Source organism: Schistocerca gregaria, chromosome 8, assembly GCF_023897955.1.
Source record: "Schistocerca gregaria isolate iqSchGreg1 chromosome 8, iqSchGreg1.2, whole genome shotgun sequence".
In the NCBI taxonomy this organism is placed as follows: Eukaryota; Metazoa; Arthropoda; class Insecta; order Orthoptera; family Acrididae; genus Schistocerca; species Schistocerca gregaria.
The window spans coordinates 244385072-244400865 of record NC_064927.1 but is presented as its reverse complement, the minus strand read 5'-3'; the positions used below and the strand labels follow the sequence as shown (position 1 = coordinate 244400865).

Below are 15794 nucleotides of genomic sequence, written 5' to 3'. Positions count from 1 at the left end.
GAGCTATGATGGTGCAAATATTATGAGTGGCAAGTCGAACATGGTTAAAATTAAAGACAAAGATCCAAATGAAAACTACACCCATTGTTATGCACATCAGTTCAACCTTCTGTCTATGGCAGCCTCTGTTAATCACAAAGCCCAAATTTGTTTGCACACTTTTCAGGTAATTCTTCTTTCTTTTCTAACTCATCACAGATATCAAAAGTATTGCATAGCATGATACAAAAAAGCTTGCCCCATTTGTGTGACAATATAGAATTACCATTTGCAAGTAGTAAAAGATGTTTCCAGAATGAAATGTTCACTCTGCAGTGGAGTGTGCACTGATATGAAACTCCCCTGCCAGATTAAAACTGTGTGCCGAACCGAAACTTGGAACTCGAGACCTCAGTCTAGCACACAGTTTTAATCTGCCAAGAAGTTTCAGTAAAAGATGTTTTTTAAAACAGGGAAAAATTTTATTACTGTTATAGAAGTCACTGAAACAAGTGAGAGGATAAAACTATCTCCAGCTATTGAAAAAGCTAGTTCATACAAACAAAGGCTGCAAGATAATGAAGTCATTTTCTGGCTATCATTTTTCTGTAAGATAATGCTTCATGCAGACTTACTTTTTAATCAGTTTCAAAAGAAGATAACTGAATCAACCACAGCAATGCAAGACAACCAGAACATTGAAGCAATAATGAAAAACATCAGAGATGACATTGACTCCATCCGTAACAGGATTACTTTCGAAAATTATGAAACAATGCCTACCAAGTAGCCACGGATTCTTGATTGGCATAAAAAAAGAGATGCTTTGGAAGTGTGTGATGCCATCCTTTCTGAAATAAAATTACATTCTCAGTTCACTGGACACCTTATTGGACCCAACTTATTTGATTTAAATCAGTTTGACAAATACATCACAGATTTCCCTGACAAATACCTTGAAATTAAACACATACATTTCAGGAAAAAAGAAAGTTGAAGTGTGAGCTTCAAGTCTTCTATGCTAGGCCTGAGTTGAGAACACTTGCATTTCTTTTGCTGATTCTAGAGAATGAATTTCTTGACACATTCAACAACAAGACTGTTAAAGTTTTGAAACTGATAATCATGATGCCTATCTCGACATCAGAAGCTGACCGGTGCTTTTCAATGCTCAAGAGAATTAAAACATTCCTATGAAACACTATGAAAGAAGAATGATTTCTTAGGAGTGCTATCCTGCAAAAAGTCATTCTTGTGTAAAATTAAACATTTCAGTCTGAGATGACAGATTTAATGCCAACAAGAAGATGCAATTTACAATATCGTTCCTACTAATTACTTTGAAGCTGTCTTCCCAAAGTTGTGGACTTGCTGCTTTTGGTGAGGACAATGCTTTTAGTTTTAAATTTTGGTAATTTGATTAAATTTGTTTCACAAAATCCAGATTACAAGTTAAAATAATTTATACATGCTCTGTTATTTCTTGTACTGGCATTCATGTTGTAGTGGTCACTTTTCTGGTAGTCGGGCATGAACATAAAACAAACGAGAAGTTGTGGGTGTCCAGGGGAGAAGAGAGGAGTGGAGTGACAAGCCCCACCTCTCTCCCACAGGGCTGGCAGCCTACATCCATGTTCTGTGCTCCAGAGAAGGCAGAATAAGGGACATATGGATTGCTGACTCCATCTGGTGTTGTGAGACTCATATTCAAACCCTGTGACAGAGCATGATTGGTCTCTGCATTCATTTCAAAACAAGAAAAGGAAACAACCAGCAAGCACACAACTCAAAGCATAGCAGAGCACATAAATCATTTGGTAACAGCTAGAGTTGTTAGCTGAGGTTGGTGGTGTCATTATATGGTAGTTCAGGCCCAATCTCCAACATTGTCTTAAACAACTATACATCTAAACACCCCCTGCTTATGACTGCCACGTTAAAGTGACCGAACATACCCTGTGAGGAGTGGAGAACTGCACTGTTGATATGTGTGCATTTGTGTGTGCGAGAGAGCTTTTTGGAGTTAGTGTTATGTTTTATATCTCATGCAGACATGCGAAAAATTTAGCTAAAACAGCTCCCATCTCTCTCTCTCTCTCTCTCTCTCTCTCTCTCTCTCTCTCTCTCTCTCTCTCTCTCTCTCTCTTTATTTATCTATCTATCTCTATCTCTCTCTCTCTCATATACAAACACTTGCTACAGGAATATATCAATTTCCTACTCTGCATAAGGAGGGTGCTGTTGTAATAAGTGTTTATTTCTGTTTCTCTATACATTTTGTTTGATATAATATCTTGTGAAATATATGAATAATCAACAAAATTTCATATGTTGAATGCTACCAAACTAAGCTTTCTTTGGCACCACCAATGGAATGGCTCAGCAACCACCACTGCATATAAAGTGCTTCAGATAAGTGTAAGACAGCATGGGAAGTTATCAGCCAAGATAATTCTTTCAGTCCAGTACCTCAAACTACGCTTAATCCAAGAGAATTTAATGAATACTTTGAATGTCACTCAGAGATCTTGGAGACAAAATTAAAGTCACAGACACATCTGTTTGGTCCCAAGTTCCCTGAAAGGCTTTTATTTCATTGGGATAAAATCATACCCGATGATGTCTACAAAACTATTTCCAAATTGTCTAATTCCAAAAGTATGTGTTGCTACTTGATGTATAATAAATAAAAGTAAATGTCGTGTGACGAGGACCTCGCATTGGGTAGACAGTTCGTCGGGTGTAAGTCTTTCGATTTGATGCCACTTCAGTGACTTGTGTGTCGATGGGGATGAAATAATGATGATTAGAACAACACAACACCCAGCCCCTGAGCCAACAAAATCTCTGACCCAGCCAGGAATCAAACCCCTGGCCCTTAGGATTTATATTCTGTCACACTCACCACTCAGCTACCAGGGGCAGACTGGATGTATAATTATCCTGTTAAACAAATGCTTCACTTGATAAATAAGCCACAAAGGTTTTTTTTTTTTTTTTTTTTTTTTTTTTTTTTTTTTTTTTTTTTTTTTAAATGTTTAGAGTATGGAGTTTTTTCGGATTCACTCAAAATCTCAAAAGTTATCCCCATATTCAAAAAGAATGATGAACAACTTTCCCAGAGTGAATGACTAGTTTCTGTTGTGCCGATATTTGGACCACTTGTATACATTCAATTGAGCAATAGTCAATACAGATTTTGCCCATGTAAAAATAACACTGCAGCTCTTCTGGAAATTGTTTTGATCAGACTTTAACTGCTTTTGACAATAAGAAAAAAGTTTCACTTGTATTATGTCATATAAGTAAAGCATCTGAATGCATTCTTTTTAACATACTGCTACCAAAATTATAATATTATGGTATACAAAAATTACATTAGCATTAATTTCTTCCTACATGAACAATAGAAGAAAGTTTGCCTCAATAAAAAATAGACACTCACCCTTAGTGGAAATTGCTACAGGGTTCTGTCCTTGACCCTGTCTTTCTCATTGTGACAATCAGTGACCTGCCCCATTGTGTATCACAGTTGATCATCTGCTAAGCTGATGATACAACTCTTGATAAGGTAACTGAAGAAGCTCTTGACTCTGCATTAAATTGGTTAATAAACTTATTTGTAATCCAGACAAAATGCAAAAGCTTATGTTAGGACTGTCTGAGAATGCAGACAATAAATGTGCCAAACTCTTAGAGATACATATTGATGCTAAACTCAGTTGGGAAGAACATCTCAACCAAGTCTGTAAAAAGATTTCATGAGTGTCCTGTCTCTTGTGGGAACTGAGAAAGATATGGTCAGCAATAATAATAACTTTATGACATATTTCATGCTCTTTCAGTCACATGCATCATGTAGCCTACTCGTTTGGTGATGTTCTCCTTGTACCACCAACATTTTGAAGTCCAAGAAAAAAATCTCCATTTAATATATTTTCACTGTGAACTGCACTTTTCCCCGTTTCCTTCTTTACAAAATTCCAAATAGTTTTTACTTTATTGTTCGAGTTATCAATTTCTGCCTTTAAGAACATGTTCTTTGATGCCTGTATGGTTTTGTTAAGAATTTTACTGTACAATTTGTAATGCTTAATCTTATGTGAATCATCTGATGTCTTGGCTCCTGCATAAAGCTCCCTTTTTGTTCTACAGGAAATTTTGATGCCCTTAGTAACCCAAGGCCTGTGATCTGATTTATACAGATTTTCTCTAATTAACTTTTTAGGAAATGTTTCTTCAAAAATACTTGTAATCTCGTTGATAAATATATTAAATTTCGAGTTTACATCAATAGCAGCATACATAGAAGACCAGTCCATGTGCTGTAGTTTATGTTTAAAGTTTTCCATGTTGTGTGTGTTTGTAATCCTAATGTTTTTCCAAATGATATTTACTCTCCTTTGTACATTTATTTGGTTTGTGGTGAGGCACTGTCCATCATGATCAGATAGGCCATTTGTAACATTTTTTACACTTAAATTATTATATGCATCCTTATCTATAAATATATTATCTATTAATGTACTAGAACTGGCTGTTACTCTAGTTGGACTGTTTACCACTGACACTAAATTGTAAGAGCACATCAGGTGTTCAAGATCTGTTCTATTCCTGTTTTCTGTTAAAAAGTCCACATTAAAGTCAACCATTACAATGACTGATTTAGTTTTTCTAGACAGGCGGGACAAGAGTGATTCAATATTTCCCATAAAAACGTTCAGATATCCAGCAGGAGCCCTGTAAATTGACAGTACAATAACTGTTGCACTGTCTGTTGTTATCTCAATACCACACACCTCAAAGTGCTATTCCACACAATATTTGCTTAAATCTAGAGATTTATACACTACATTGTTCCTAACAAAAATTGCAACACCACCCTTTCCCATACTAGATCTGCAATAGTGGGCAGCTAAACAGAAGTTTTCAATCTGTAACATGTTGATTCCGTCTGTGATATGATGATCAGAGAAACACAATATATCAGGTTCACTTCCACACTCTTCATCACTTAGGTGAATTAGCAGTTGGTCTATTTTATTTTTCAAACCTCTTATATTTTGATGAAATACCCTTACCCTCTCCCTTAAAACCCACATTCTTTCATCTTTCCTTTTCCTTCCCTCATTCCTGATGAAGCAGCCGCCGGTTGCGAAAGCTCCAAATTCTGTGTGTGTGTTTGTGCGTTTTATTTATTGTGCCTATCTACCGGCGCTTTCCCGCTTGGTAAGTCTTGGAATCTTTGATATTAAAAACAAAGATTCCAAGGATGGATATCTGTGCGTGCGCGTGTGTGTGTGTGTGTGTGTGTGTGTGTGTGTGTGTGTGTGTGTGTGTGTGTGTGCGCGCGAGTGTACACCTGTCCTTTTTTTCCCCCTAAGGTGAGTCTTTCCGCTCCCGGGATTGGAATGACTCCTTACCCTCTCCCTTAAAACCCACATCCTTTCGTCTTTCCCTCGCCTTCCTGAAGAAGCAACCATCGGTTGCGAAAGCTAGTAATTCTGTGTGTGTGTTTGTGTGTTTTGTTCATTGTGCCTGTCTGCCGGCGCTTTCCCGTTTGGTAAGTCTTGGAATCTTTGTTTTTAATATATTTTTCCCTTGTGGAAGTTTCTTTCTATATATATATGTCCTATGCACCCTCCCACCACCACCTACTCCAGTCCTGTAACCCGGAAGGTGTACACGATCAAAGGGAGAGCCACATGTGAAAGCACCCACGTGATTTACCAACTGACCTGCCTGCACTGTGACGCTTTCTATGTGGGAATGACAAGCAACAAACTGTCCATTCGCATGAATGGACACAGGCAGACAGTGTTTGTTGGTAATGAGGATCACCCTGTGGCTAAACATGCCTTGATGCACGGCCAGCACATCTTGGCACAGTGTTACACCGTCCGAGTTATCTGGATACTTCCCACCAACACCAACCTATCCGAACTCCGGAGATGGGAACTCGCCCTTCAGTATATCCTCTCTTCTCGATATCTGCCAGGCCTCAACCTCCGCTAATTTCAAGTTGCCGCCGCTCATACCTCACCTGTCTTTCAACAACTTCTTTGCCTCTGTACTTCCGCCTCGACTGACATCTCTGCCCTTACTCTTTGCCTTTAAATATGTCTGCTTGTGTCTGTGTATGTGCGGATGGATATATGTGTGTGTGTGTGTGTGTGTGTGTGTGTGTGTGTGTGTGTGTGTGTGTGTGTGTGTGCGCGAGTGTACACCTGTCCTTTTTTTCCCCTAAGGGAAGTCTTTCCGCTCCCGGGATTGGAATGACTCCTTACCCTCTCCCTTAAAACCCACATCCTTTCATTTTTCCCTCTCCTTCCCTCTTTCCTGACGAAGCAACTGCCAGTTGCGAAAGCTCGTAATTCTGTGTGTGTGTTTGTGTGTTTTGTTCATGTGCCTGTCTGTCGGCGCTTTCCCGCTTGGTAAGTCTTGGAATCTTTGTTAAAAACAAAGATTCCAAGACTTACCAAGCGGGAAAGCGCCGGCAGACAGGCACAGTGAACAAAACACACAAACACACACACAGAATTACTAGCTTTCGCAACCGATGGTTGCTTCTTCAGGAAGGCGAGGGAAAGATGAAAGGATGTGGGTTTTAAGGGAGAGGGTAAGGAGTCATTCCAATCCCGGGAGCGGAAAGACTTCTCTTAGGGGGAAAAAAGTATTGCTTGTTAACAATATTAGCTTATTCCCAAGACTAAGCAGCTTTAACTCAGTTAATACTTGGCAGAAATCAAACCTGCATTTGGATTGCCCTTCCGTAACTCTTGTGCAGAAATATGTGCAATATACTGCTGAATCCATTTTCAATAAGCTACCACTAGAATTCAAAAATCTTACCAGTAATCCACATGCTTTCAAATCAAAACTGAAGTATTTCCTCATGGGTAATTTCCATCTATTCTGTTGAGGAGGCCCTTGAAAAATTAAGCTGATTCTTGTTGTATTGTTGATTGCATTTACTTAAACTTTTTTCGGGTTCATAAACATTTTATTTCTATGTGTTATTACTTTTACGTTGTAATTTCATGTACTGACACATTCCATGACCTTGGAGATTTGCTCTTCAATTTGGTCCTACGGAATCTGACGTGTATATAAAAAAAATTAAATAAATCAACATTTCCTCTTTCATGTCTGTCCTCTCCTCAGTGGCCTAACATATTCCCATAACTCCACCGCAACCACAGAGCAAACTTCCTGTCTTTTGTGCCACTTATAACTCATTCAATCACATCAAATGTCAATAGGAAAAAAACTGGATGAAGTCAAGCAAGTCAAGTAAGAACATAGAAGTGAGGTAAACCTTACTTGTAAGAAATGTGAAATCAAGGAATTTTTAACATTGATCTTATGGATTTTTCACAGGGGTTAGGAATTTATGGTGTAGAATGGTGAATAATGTAAAATCAAGAGAATGTAGAATCAGACTTCCACTGCAGATTGATTTAACAAATTACACAACAGCACTGGTGCCCAAGAGTAATCTCATGGGAAGTTTGCCAATAAACGTATCTTAAGTAGCTTTTCTGGGCTGCATTCTGGGAAGGCTGCACTTCCATAGATTGATCACTCACTTCATTCATTTCCATATATTTATAGTGAAAGCATTCAAACATATGTCATGCTAGTCTCCCTTTTTGTAGCATTCATGTTGACTGCTGATGTGGGCACAAGCTGCGTGCGTGGCGAAGGAAAAGACATTGAATTCTGGTCAGTGGTGCTGCTGCTGATGAGGCCTGATCCCACTGGTATTGTTGTTTACAGAGCCATCCAGATTTGCAGAACAAATAAGGGCCCCGTTGGAGGGGAATGACATCCCAGATGACTGGTGCCAGAGAGCTTACTGTCATGATATCTTCTTCTGTCATATAAAGACTTTGGCTCTGTGGGTACCTTCATGGGCTTGAACTATTCACATTACGTCTATCAGAAAAGATCCCGTTTTCTCAATACATGATTTCTCGCTTTTGAGTTAGGAGTAAGCCACACTACAACTTCCCTTATTAAAAAGTCCACATAATTATTTGTGCACAAAAATTTAAAACTGTAATTCCTATGTAATCCACCTAGGTCAGCAGACCAGTCAGCATAAGACTGATTGGGGCTTTTTTGTCACTGCCAAAAATTGACTTGGCTGCAATAATGATTTTTTGTTGAAGAATGTTTTTGTAGTAAAAAAATATTCTAGGCAGCTCAAGTTGCACCTGATTCATTCAGTACTCCATTTTCTATATTATGTGATACTTTTCAGGATTTCCTGACCAGAAATCTTTCCCAGTCATTGATGGTATCACTTCACACTTCACACCAGTCACTACATTGTGGCGAAGTCATAAACACCAGTGGTGTAGGAGATGCTCCATTCGCTAACCCTTGCACTGTATCTTATATAGCTTTCTTTAGGCCTATCTCCTGATTACCCTGCCTGATTTGCATTAGTAGTTGTAAGTGTTCCATGGTTGAAATCCTGCAATCTCATTTAATTAAGAAAATGTTCAAGGTCTGATTTGGTCATGGGCCATCTTATTCAAGGGTGGTCTTGCCAGAACACACTTCTGATGACAGGTCCCCTTGGGTAGTGGCATCACAGCAGTTTACAATAATTTTGCACCAGCTATTTGATTTCCACAATGACATCAAATAGTGCCACTATACAAACCATATGTTATTTCCTGAAAAGTTAGCCAAACAGATGCAGCAGCAATGTAGTATATGACTGATTCATAAAAATTGGGATATCTTTGCTATGAGAATGGCAAACCAACACTCTTTGCAGAATGGATGATTATAATGTATATTAATGGAGCTATTTTGCATGTCAAATTACATTTTATTCATAAAACTGATTTTCATATTTTGCCCCGGCTCCCCTTTCAACTACAATGGAAAATTCTGCAAAATCTAAACTGCCAGAGATTCGATAAAAGTCACCTAATACCTCATGTAAATAACTATATATTCGGAAAATCCCTAAAACTGATTTTTGAGAGAAATTTTTTTTCATATTTCATCATTCCTGGTGAATCATGAATAGCAGTTTTATTAGACCAGCTACACAGGAATGAATAGACTAGCCTGAATTTTAACTGTGCTTGTTTCATCTACTTGTAAATCTTTAGTTACTAAGCAAACCATTGTGAAGTGCATGGTTTTTATCTACCAGCAGTTGTCAATTGTCATTAATTGTTTGACAATATAACATAGACTTTGTGTGGGGCATAAGATAGTCTGTTTCTTATCATCACAAAAACAGGGTAGATATAGGAATAAGAAATCTTACACATTTATAACAAAAAATTGATTTATAGGTATTGTAGTGAAGTAAGTCCCTGAAAACTTAATACATAAATAAATACTTAAGGGAAACGGAAATGATCAGAGGTATTTGCTTGTTGTGATTCACTACGTATTTCTTTAACATCTGTTTAGATGTCTTATTCTGAGACTTTTCCCTTGTACATCCATTTTTTACTGTAAAAATTCATCTAGCCCTCCTCTCATGACAGAGTTGGTGCTATAACATATTGCTGTTTCATGTAACTTATTGCTGTTTCATGTTTATTTACAATTTTCATGTAGTAATTCCAGTAGCTGAGAGATTTTTCTTCTGATTTAGACTTTTGAGATTTATGGTTTGAGTTTAGACTGGAAATGGCATAAAAGTAGATTACATTACAAGCACACTCCTGCAACTGGCTTCACTTGAGACCACTACACCTAATAGTCATTTTGGAACTTTGGCTATGTACATATTTTTCCTCTGATATAAAGTGCTAGTTTGATAGCTGAGTAACAAAACTACCCACTTCTCTGGACGTTTTTTCATTGTTATATTAACCTCATACCAAGATTTTTTTCACATTGTATTAAAGATTTTACAGCACTATTTGAGATGTAAGTGAACACTATCTTTGCTGACATTATTTGTACAAACCTCTCGTTGTGTACTAGCATTATTGTCAAACTTTTTCATATGGATGCTGCCTATCTTATTAATAGGGTCTTACATTCTCACTGTCTTTTATACATGGTTCTTTTCAGATATGAAGCAGCCTTGACTTTTTTTATTGTAAATTCAGAAGCTACTTGGCCGTTGACATTGATTGAGATAAAACTGTATGTGGCAATAATAGCCCTTACACATATATTGATTTTGGAAATATCAAAAGAGGAAGTGCTTCTCGTGCTGGTAGCTTTCTTATTAGTCTATCTGAGGGGAGTACATATTATAAAAGTGCATGTATGTTCCACATCTCCTAAATCACTTTATCAGTTCAACTGAATATCACTTACATATCACTTACTGTCTGGCAATAACCATTGTGGAGGTAAAAGCCATCTACTTCTTAAGGGTGTGTGAGGCGTGAATGAAGTGTAGCTCATGATGTGCAGTTAGCCAGACTATATTCGTCCAGTATGTGAGTGTGAGAGCACTTTGTGACTTCCAACGAACTGTAAAAGTAAGTCCAAACCTTTTTCTCGCCCATTAACCCCCCACCAAGTGAGGTGGCACAATCGTTAGCACACAAGACTCACATTCGGAAGGACGATGGTTCATAATTTAGGTTTTCCATTATTTCCCTAAATTGCTTCAGGTAAGTGCCAGGATGGTTTCTCTGACTGGGCACAGCCTACTTCAACCAACCAACCATTAAACCCCCCACAAAATCATGAAAGAAAAAAGTTTATCACTTACTACCTTTTCATTGTTCATACAGTAAAACTGCCATATCAAGTGTAACCTTTTAATATGTTACTTCTATAATAACTGCATTTGCAACACATTTTGCAGGCAGTATTCACATATACCAATGGATGCACCTGCAAAAATATATCATTGTATGGCATACAGCACAGGAGATGTGATGTTATAAAGACTGAGGTGCCTGATAAACTGCTGCATCCTGCATGGCGTTTTAATTATTAGTTCTTTACTACTCACTCTATTTGCAAAACATTTTGCAGACAGTGTACACACATACCACTGGAAGTACTTATATCACTGTACAACACACAGTTCAGGAGATATGATGTCACAAACAAGGAGCTACATGAAAATGAAACTGCAGGGCAAAATTCACAAGAAACACAGGTGAAATTTGTGTGCAAATATGTGCAAAATACATTAAATATATATGAAATGTGCCTATGAGGTGTGTTAAAAAAGTATTGGGAATTTTCATTTTTTGGAAATAATTTCATTTATTTGTCTACTTTAATGTTATCTCCTTCAAAGTAATCCCCATTAGGTATCGCACACTTGTGCCAGCACTTCTTCCAATCCCCAAACCATTTCTGGAACTTGATGTTTGGGAAAGCACTTAGCTCTCTCAGCAATGCACTTTTGATCTCATCTAAGCTTTTAAATGCCTGTAAAGTTCTCTTCATTTTTGGAAACATAAAAAAATCACACGTGGCCATATCTAGTGAATATGGAGGCTTGGGCATCATTACTGTGTTGTTTTTCACCAAAAATTCACTAACAGTTAATGAAGTTTGAGCAGGGGCAATATCATGGCACAAAAGTTGTGAATTGTTTTGCCACAAATTTATTTTTTTTTACCCCCTCCACCCCCCTCAAAAAAAAAAATCATGTGGCTTCCTGCAAATGACATTGAAGTTGTAAGTAGTAATCCTTATTAATCATTTGATCTTTTGTCAGAACTCATGATGTACTACATCCTTAAAATCAAAGAAAACAGTGAGAAGGACCTTCACATATGACCACACTTTCAGTCTTGGCAATCTAGAATGCCTCTGCTGGTATCATTGAGACTTAGTTTCAGCATCATACCAGCACACACGTTTTGTTACCTGTTGTGACACATTTCAGTAGTTCTGTATCATTGTTAACATATTAGTGACTCCTGAGCTGCTTCGATTCGCCACTGTTTTTGCTCAGAATTCACCATATTTAGCATGGCGCAGTTGACATGCCAACATCATAAGCAGCTTGTCTGATTGTGATTCAATGATTGTTCATGATCCTTATTTCACTTTCTCTGTGTTTTCATCAATTGTTGATGTGCTGGGATATCTAGAATGCTTCTCATCTAGAACTTCTTAATGGCCATCTTAGAAATGCTTATACCACTCATAAACCCTCATTTTACTCATAGAATACTCACCAAAAGCAATATTCAACATTTCTAAAACATTTTTAGATTTTATTCCAGTTTATATCAAAATTTAATGCAAATTATCTGATCAGTTTTAAAAGAAATCAGTAATTGCTGCTCATAAGGAAACACATGTAACTTCTTGAAAAACAAATGGCAGACTAAACTTCCAATATGCCTACACAATAATGAAAAACTGCATGAATTGGACTAATACTACCTGCAGAATTATACCTCGTATGTGAGCTAAGCCATCGGTAGAAAGCTCCTCCTAAATCCTGGATCAATTTCAACCAAGCTTGGTACACATTACTTACTATCTGGAAAGAAATGCTGTGGATATAAGAATCAGCAACCTCCTAATATGGTGAGGATGTTAATATGGAGAGAGAATGTGGAAGGAAGAGATGGGTAGACAGAGAGGGGGAAGGAGGAATGAACAGAGAAAGGGAAAAGGAGGAGATGGACAGAAAGAGGAGGGAGGAGGGGACTGATAGAGGGGGGAGCAGGGAGAGAAGGTGGACAAGGAAAAGGGAGAGAAGAAGATGGTTGAGGAGATAGAAGGTGCAGGAGCAGATGAACAGAGGGGGGGAGGAGCAGATAAACAGAAAGAGGGTAGAAGCAGATGGACATAGAGTGGTGGGTGAAGGAGGAGGTGGACATAGAGAGGGGGAAGAAGGAGATGAACAGAGAGGAGAGAGAAGGAGATGGGCAAAGAGGAGGGGGAGGGGGGGAGAAGGAGATCGACTGATAGAACCGAAAGAAATGTTTTCCCCAGTCAGTGCCAGGTACTCCGCTAGTATACAATAAAATTATGAGACAGAATGGCTAGTGAATGCTTAATACTGTGAACAGATACATATAACATTACAGGAACCTTTGTCTCCCCTCATCTTCACAACAGCTGGCTCTCTTCATGTGATATGAGTGGTTTCTTTTTCCTTTATAATCGTCCTCATGTTATCCCTCTTTTCTTCCCAAGGAAGCAACTAATTGTTCCAGCAGCTAGCATATTTTCTTGTACTTTTGTGTTTCCTGTCAGTATCAATTATTTTGCCTCCTTATGGTTCACCATTCTGTCTCATAATTCTATAGTTCTTTAAAGTCTCTTGATACAATAGAAAATATTCATGCTGAACTCATAATTGTTAAACAGAAATGTGTGTATGTGCATTTTAATCATTTGCAGATGAAGAGCGTCTCTTTGGTGTTGTTGAAGGAACAGAGACTGCAGAAGCAGTGGCTGAATCACTGAGCTATCAGCAGTGGGAAGAATTTGCTGGAGTTGCCACAAATTTGTTGGAAAAAATAGAGACTTATCTAGATTCCTTAGAAAATTCACTTACTGATGACTCCAACAGTAGCTCTGAGAGGTATGAAATCCTTGAACCCGAACAGCAGATAATCTCAACTGTGTAGATGGCAGCTAATAAATAATTGAAACACAGTGTTTGTCAAATGATTCCCAGGCAAAAAATGCTTTTAAACTGTATGTTTAAAAATGGAGATTGGTAAGTTCCATTCTATAATATTTTAAAAAGAATTGCATCATTCTGAAAACAAAGTTTTTGCTGGAATGAAAAATCATTCTTTGATTTGCAGTTTTAAAACTAAAATATCTGTACTGTAGCTATGCAAATAATTATGCACAAAACAGAATTCTATTTTTATCAAGCAAACTAAGTTCCTGTACATTATGGCTTGCACAAAGTTCAAAAGTAAATACCTAAATGTAAAGCTCACAACTTAAGTAGATTTTTCATTGCTGATGTTCTAGGTGTTGGTAACAAAGCGATAATGTTAGAGGTGATTAATCAGTGTTTGTAGATAATACATAAAAAGCTAACCAGAAAAAAACCTTTGTAGTTAATGTTACTGTTTTTAAGATTCATTTGTCAAAATACTTTCATTTTGTTTTAGCATGGCTATGAAACAGATGAGTGACAAAATGTGGACTGTATCGAGACTAAAATCATTTCATTTTCAAAATATTTGGAAATTTCATCCCATATATGTTGTCTGAAATTATATCTGGATTCTTGATTTCTTATAAAACTTCTGTTGACATATTATATAATGTCAGAGTGGTATGGCTTGGAGTTTCCAAGTGAGATTACACGTAATCAAAATCTTATATGAGTTAAACAATGTATATTTTTGAGATGGAAAGTGTAGCAAATCGTGGCAAAAAGAGTAGAAAAATGTAAAGCAGCTTTTATGGTAACAGGTGTTTGTGAACCTCCAATTTTGTTTGAATCTTGAATTGTCAGTTTAAAATAATGTATGCACAAGTCTTTTGTCAGAAACAAAATTGTTATTCCATAGCTCAGAATATAATAATCATGCAATTAGTCTGTTCAATGGTTTCATTTACATTAAAATTGTAACCTATATAAAGAAAAATTTGATTTGCTCAGTTTTTATGCACTCCAACTGGAATGAATTCATGCCTTTTCTCAGAATTAAAATAATTTTAAAATTATTTGTGAATGCACAATATTATTTAATGAGATTAGTTGTTTCCACGTATTTTCTTGTAGCAAAAGCATATTTTGTTATTTTTCTTAAGAAATGTGAAGCAGAGGCACTTACAGATAATTGCCATAAATCATAATTATCTGTAAGTGACTACTGATTAAAAAATTGTGTGCCATATTTATCAATCTGCATAGATAATTTTATGCAATTGTTGAAAATCTTGAAATAATTGTGACCACAGTGTTTATGTAACAAAATTAAATGTAATTTTAGATGTCATCTGGGACTGTTCTAAATACACGAATAGTGAAAGGTTCTTAAATTTATGCGAAACTATAATTTCAGACCTACAGAAATAATACTTTCAAAGATACTTTTGAGAAAGAGTGGTTTGTATCTGTAGAACTGCATATTGTTGTAAAGTGTTACTGATTAGTTTCTGCTGTTGACACTTTCACTGAGTGGTTTTGTAGATAATGAGATCTGATTGAAAACGTCACATCATAACTTCAAAAAAATAATTAGCTCATGTTAAAGCCCTTATGACAGTTACAGAAGTTCCGTCCATGGAGAATGTATGTTCTTTGGTAACTGATGTTATGATGGGAAATTATTAGCCTCAATTTGGGACCACAATCTACAAAATCTGGCATTCAACAGCAGTATTTGCTCATAGTATGTTTTGTATATTTTGCATTTTTTACTTTTTTAAAAGGTATTCTGTAGGTCTATAGGCATTCTGTATTTACATCTTCTACAGAAGTTTGAGGTTTTATTTTCATTGTACTATAAATGCTGTTATATTAAGTAATTAGACTTCTTTAAAATGCAAGGAAATTCAGTGTTGCATTTACAATAAAAATGTAGTATATTTTTCATTACAATGAAACATTTGTTAAAAGTTTAATATTACTGAAAATAAAGTTATTATGTTGATTTTTTTCTGCTGATGTAACTATTGTACATTAAATTTGTAACTTGTTTTAAAGTTTAAAATTTTTGATAATTATTACTATCCCTGTAAGCTGACAGACTGGTATTCTGTTACCAGTTATTAATAGTACTGTCAAAACAGATATTACTGCTAGATGTACGTGATAGCTTTCATAATGAAAGTAGAAATATGAGTAGCATCAAAATTTGAATGGACCCAGTCTTTTTAGAATAGTTTAGTACACTACTTTATTTGTCCTCTTTCATCTT

At 36.6% G+C, this 15794-nt stretch overlaps 1 protein-coding gene across 4 annotated transcripts in view; it reads left to right on the top strand.

Annotated features, from left to right (window-relative positions):
* Positions 1-15587, top strand: part of LOC126284284 (armadillo repeat-containing protein 2) — a 168381-nt gene extending 152794 nt beyond the window's left edge. For 2 of the 4 annotated variants that reach the window (XM_049983110.1, XM_049983111.1), the window contains exons 17-18: positions 13303-13486; positions 14034-15587. In XM_049983110.1, coding sequence (XP_049839067.1) covers positions 13303-13486; positions 14034-14136 — 287 coding nt within the window. In that variant the 3' untranslated portion in view covers positions 14137-15587. Of the gene's footprint in view, positions 1-13302 lie in introns of all 4 variants that reach the window. The other 2 variants (XR_007551463.1, XM_049983112.1) reach the window with 2 other exon arrangements.
* Positions 15588-15794: the final 207 nt, after the last annotated feature.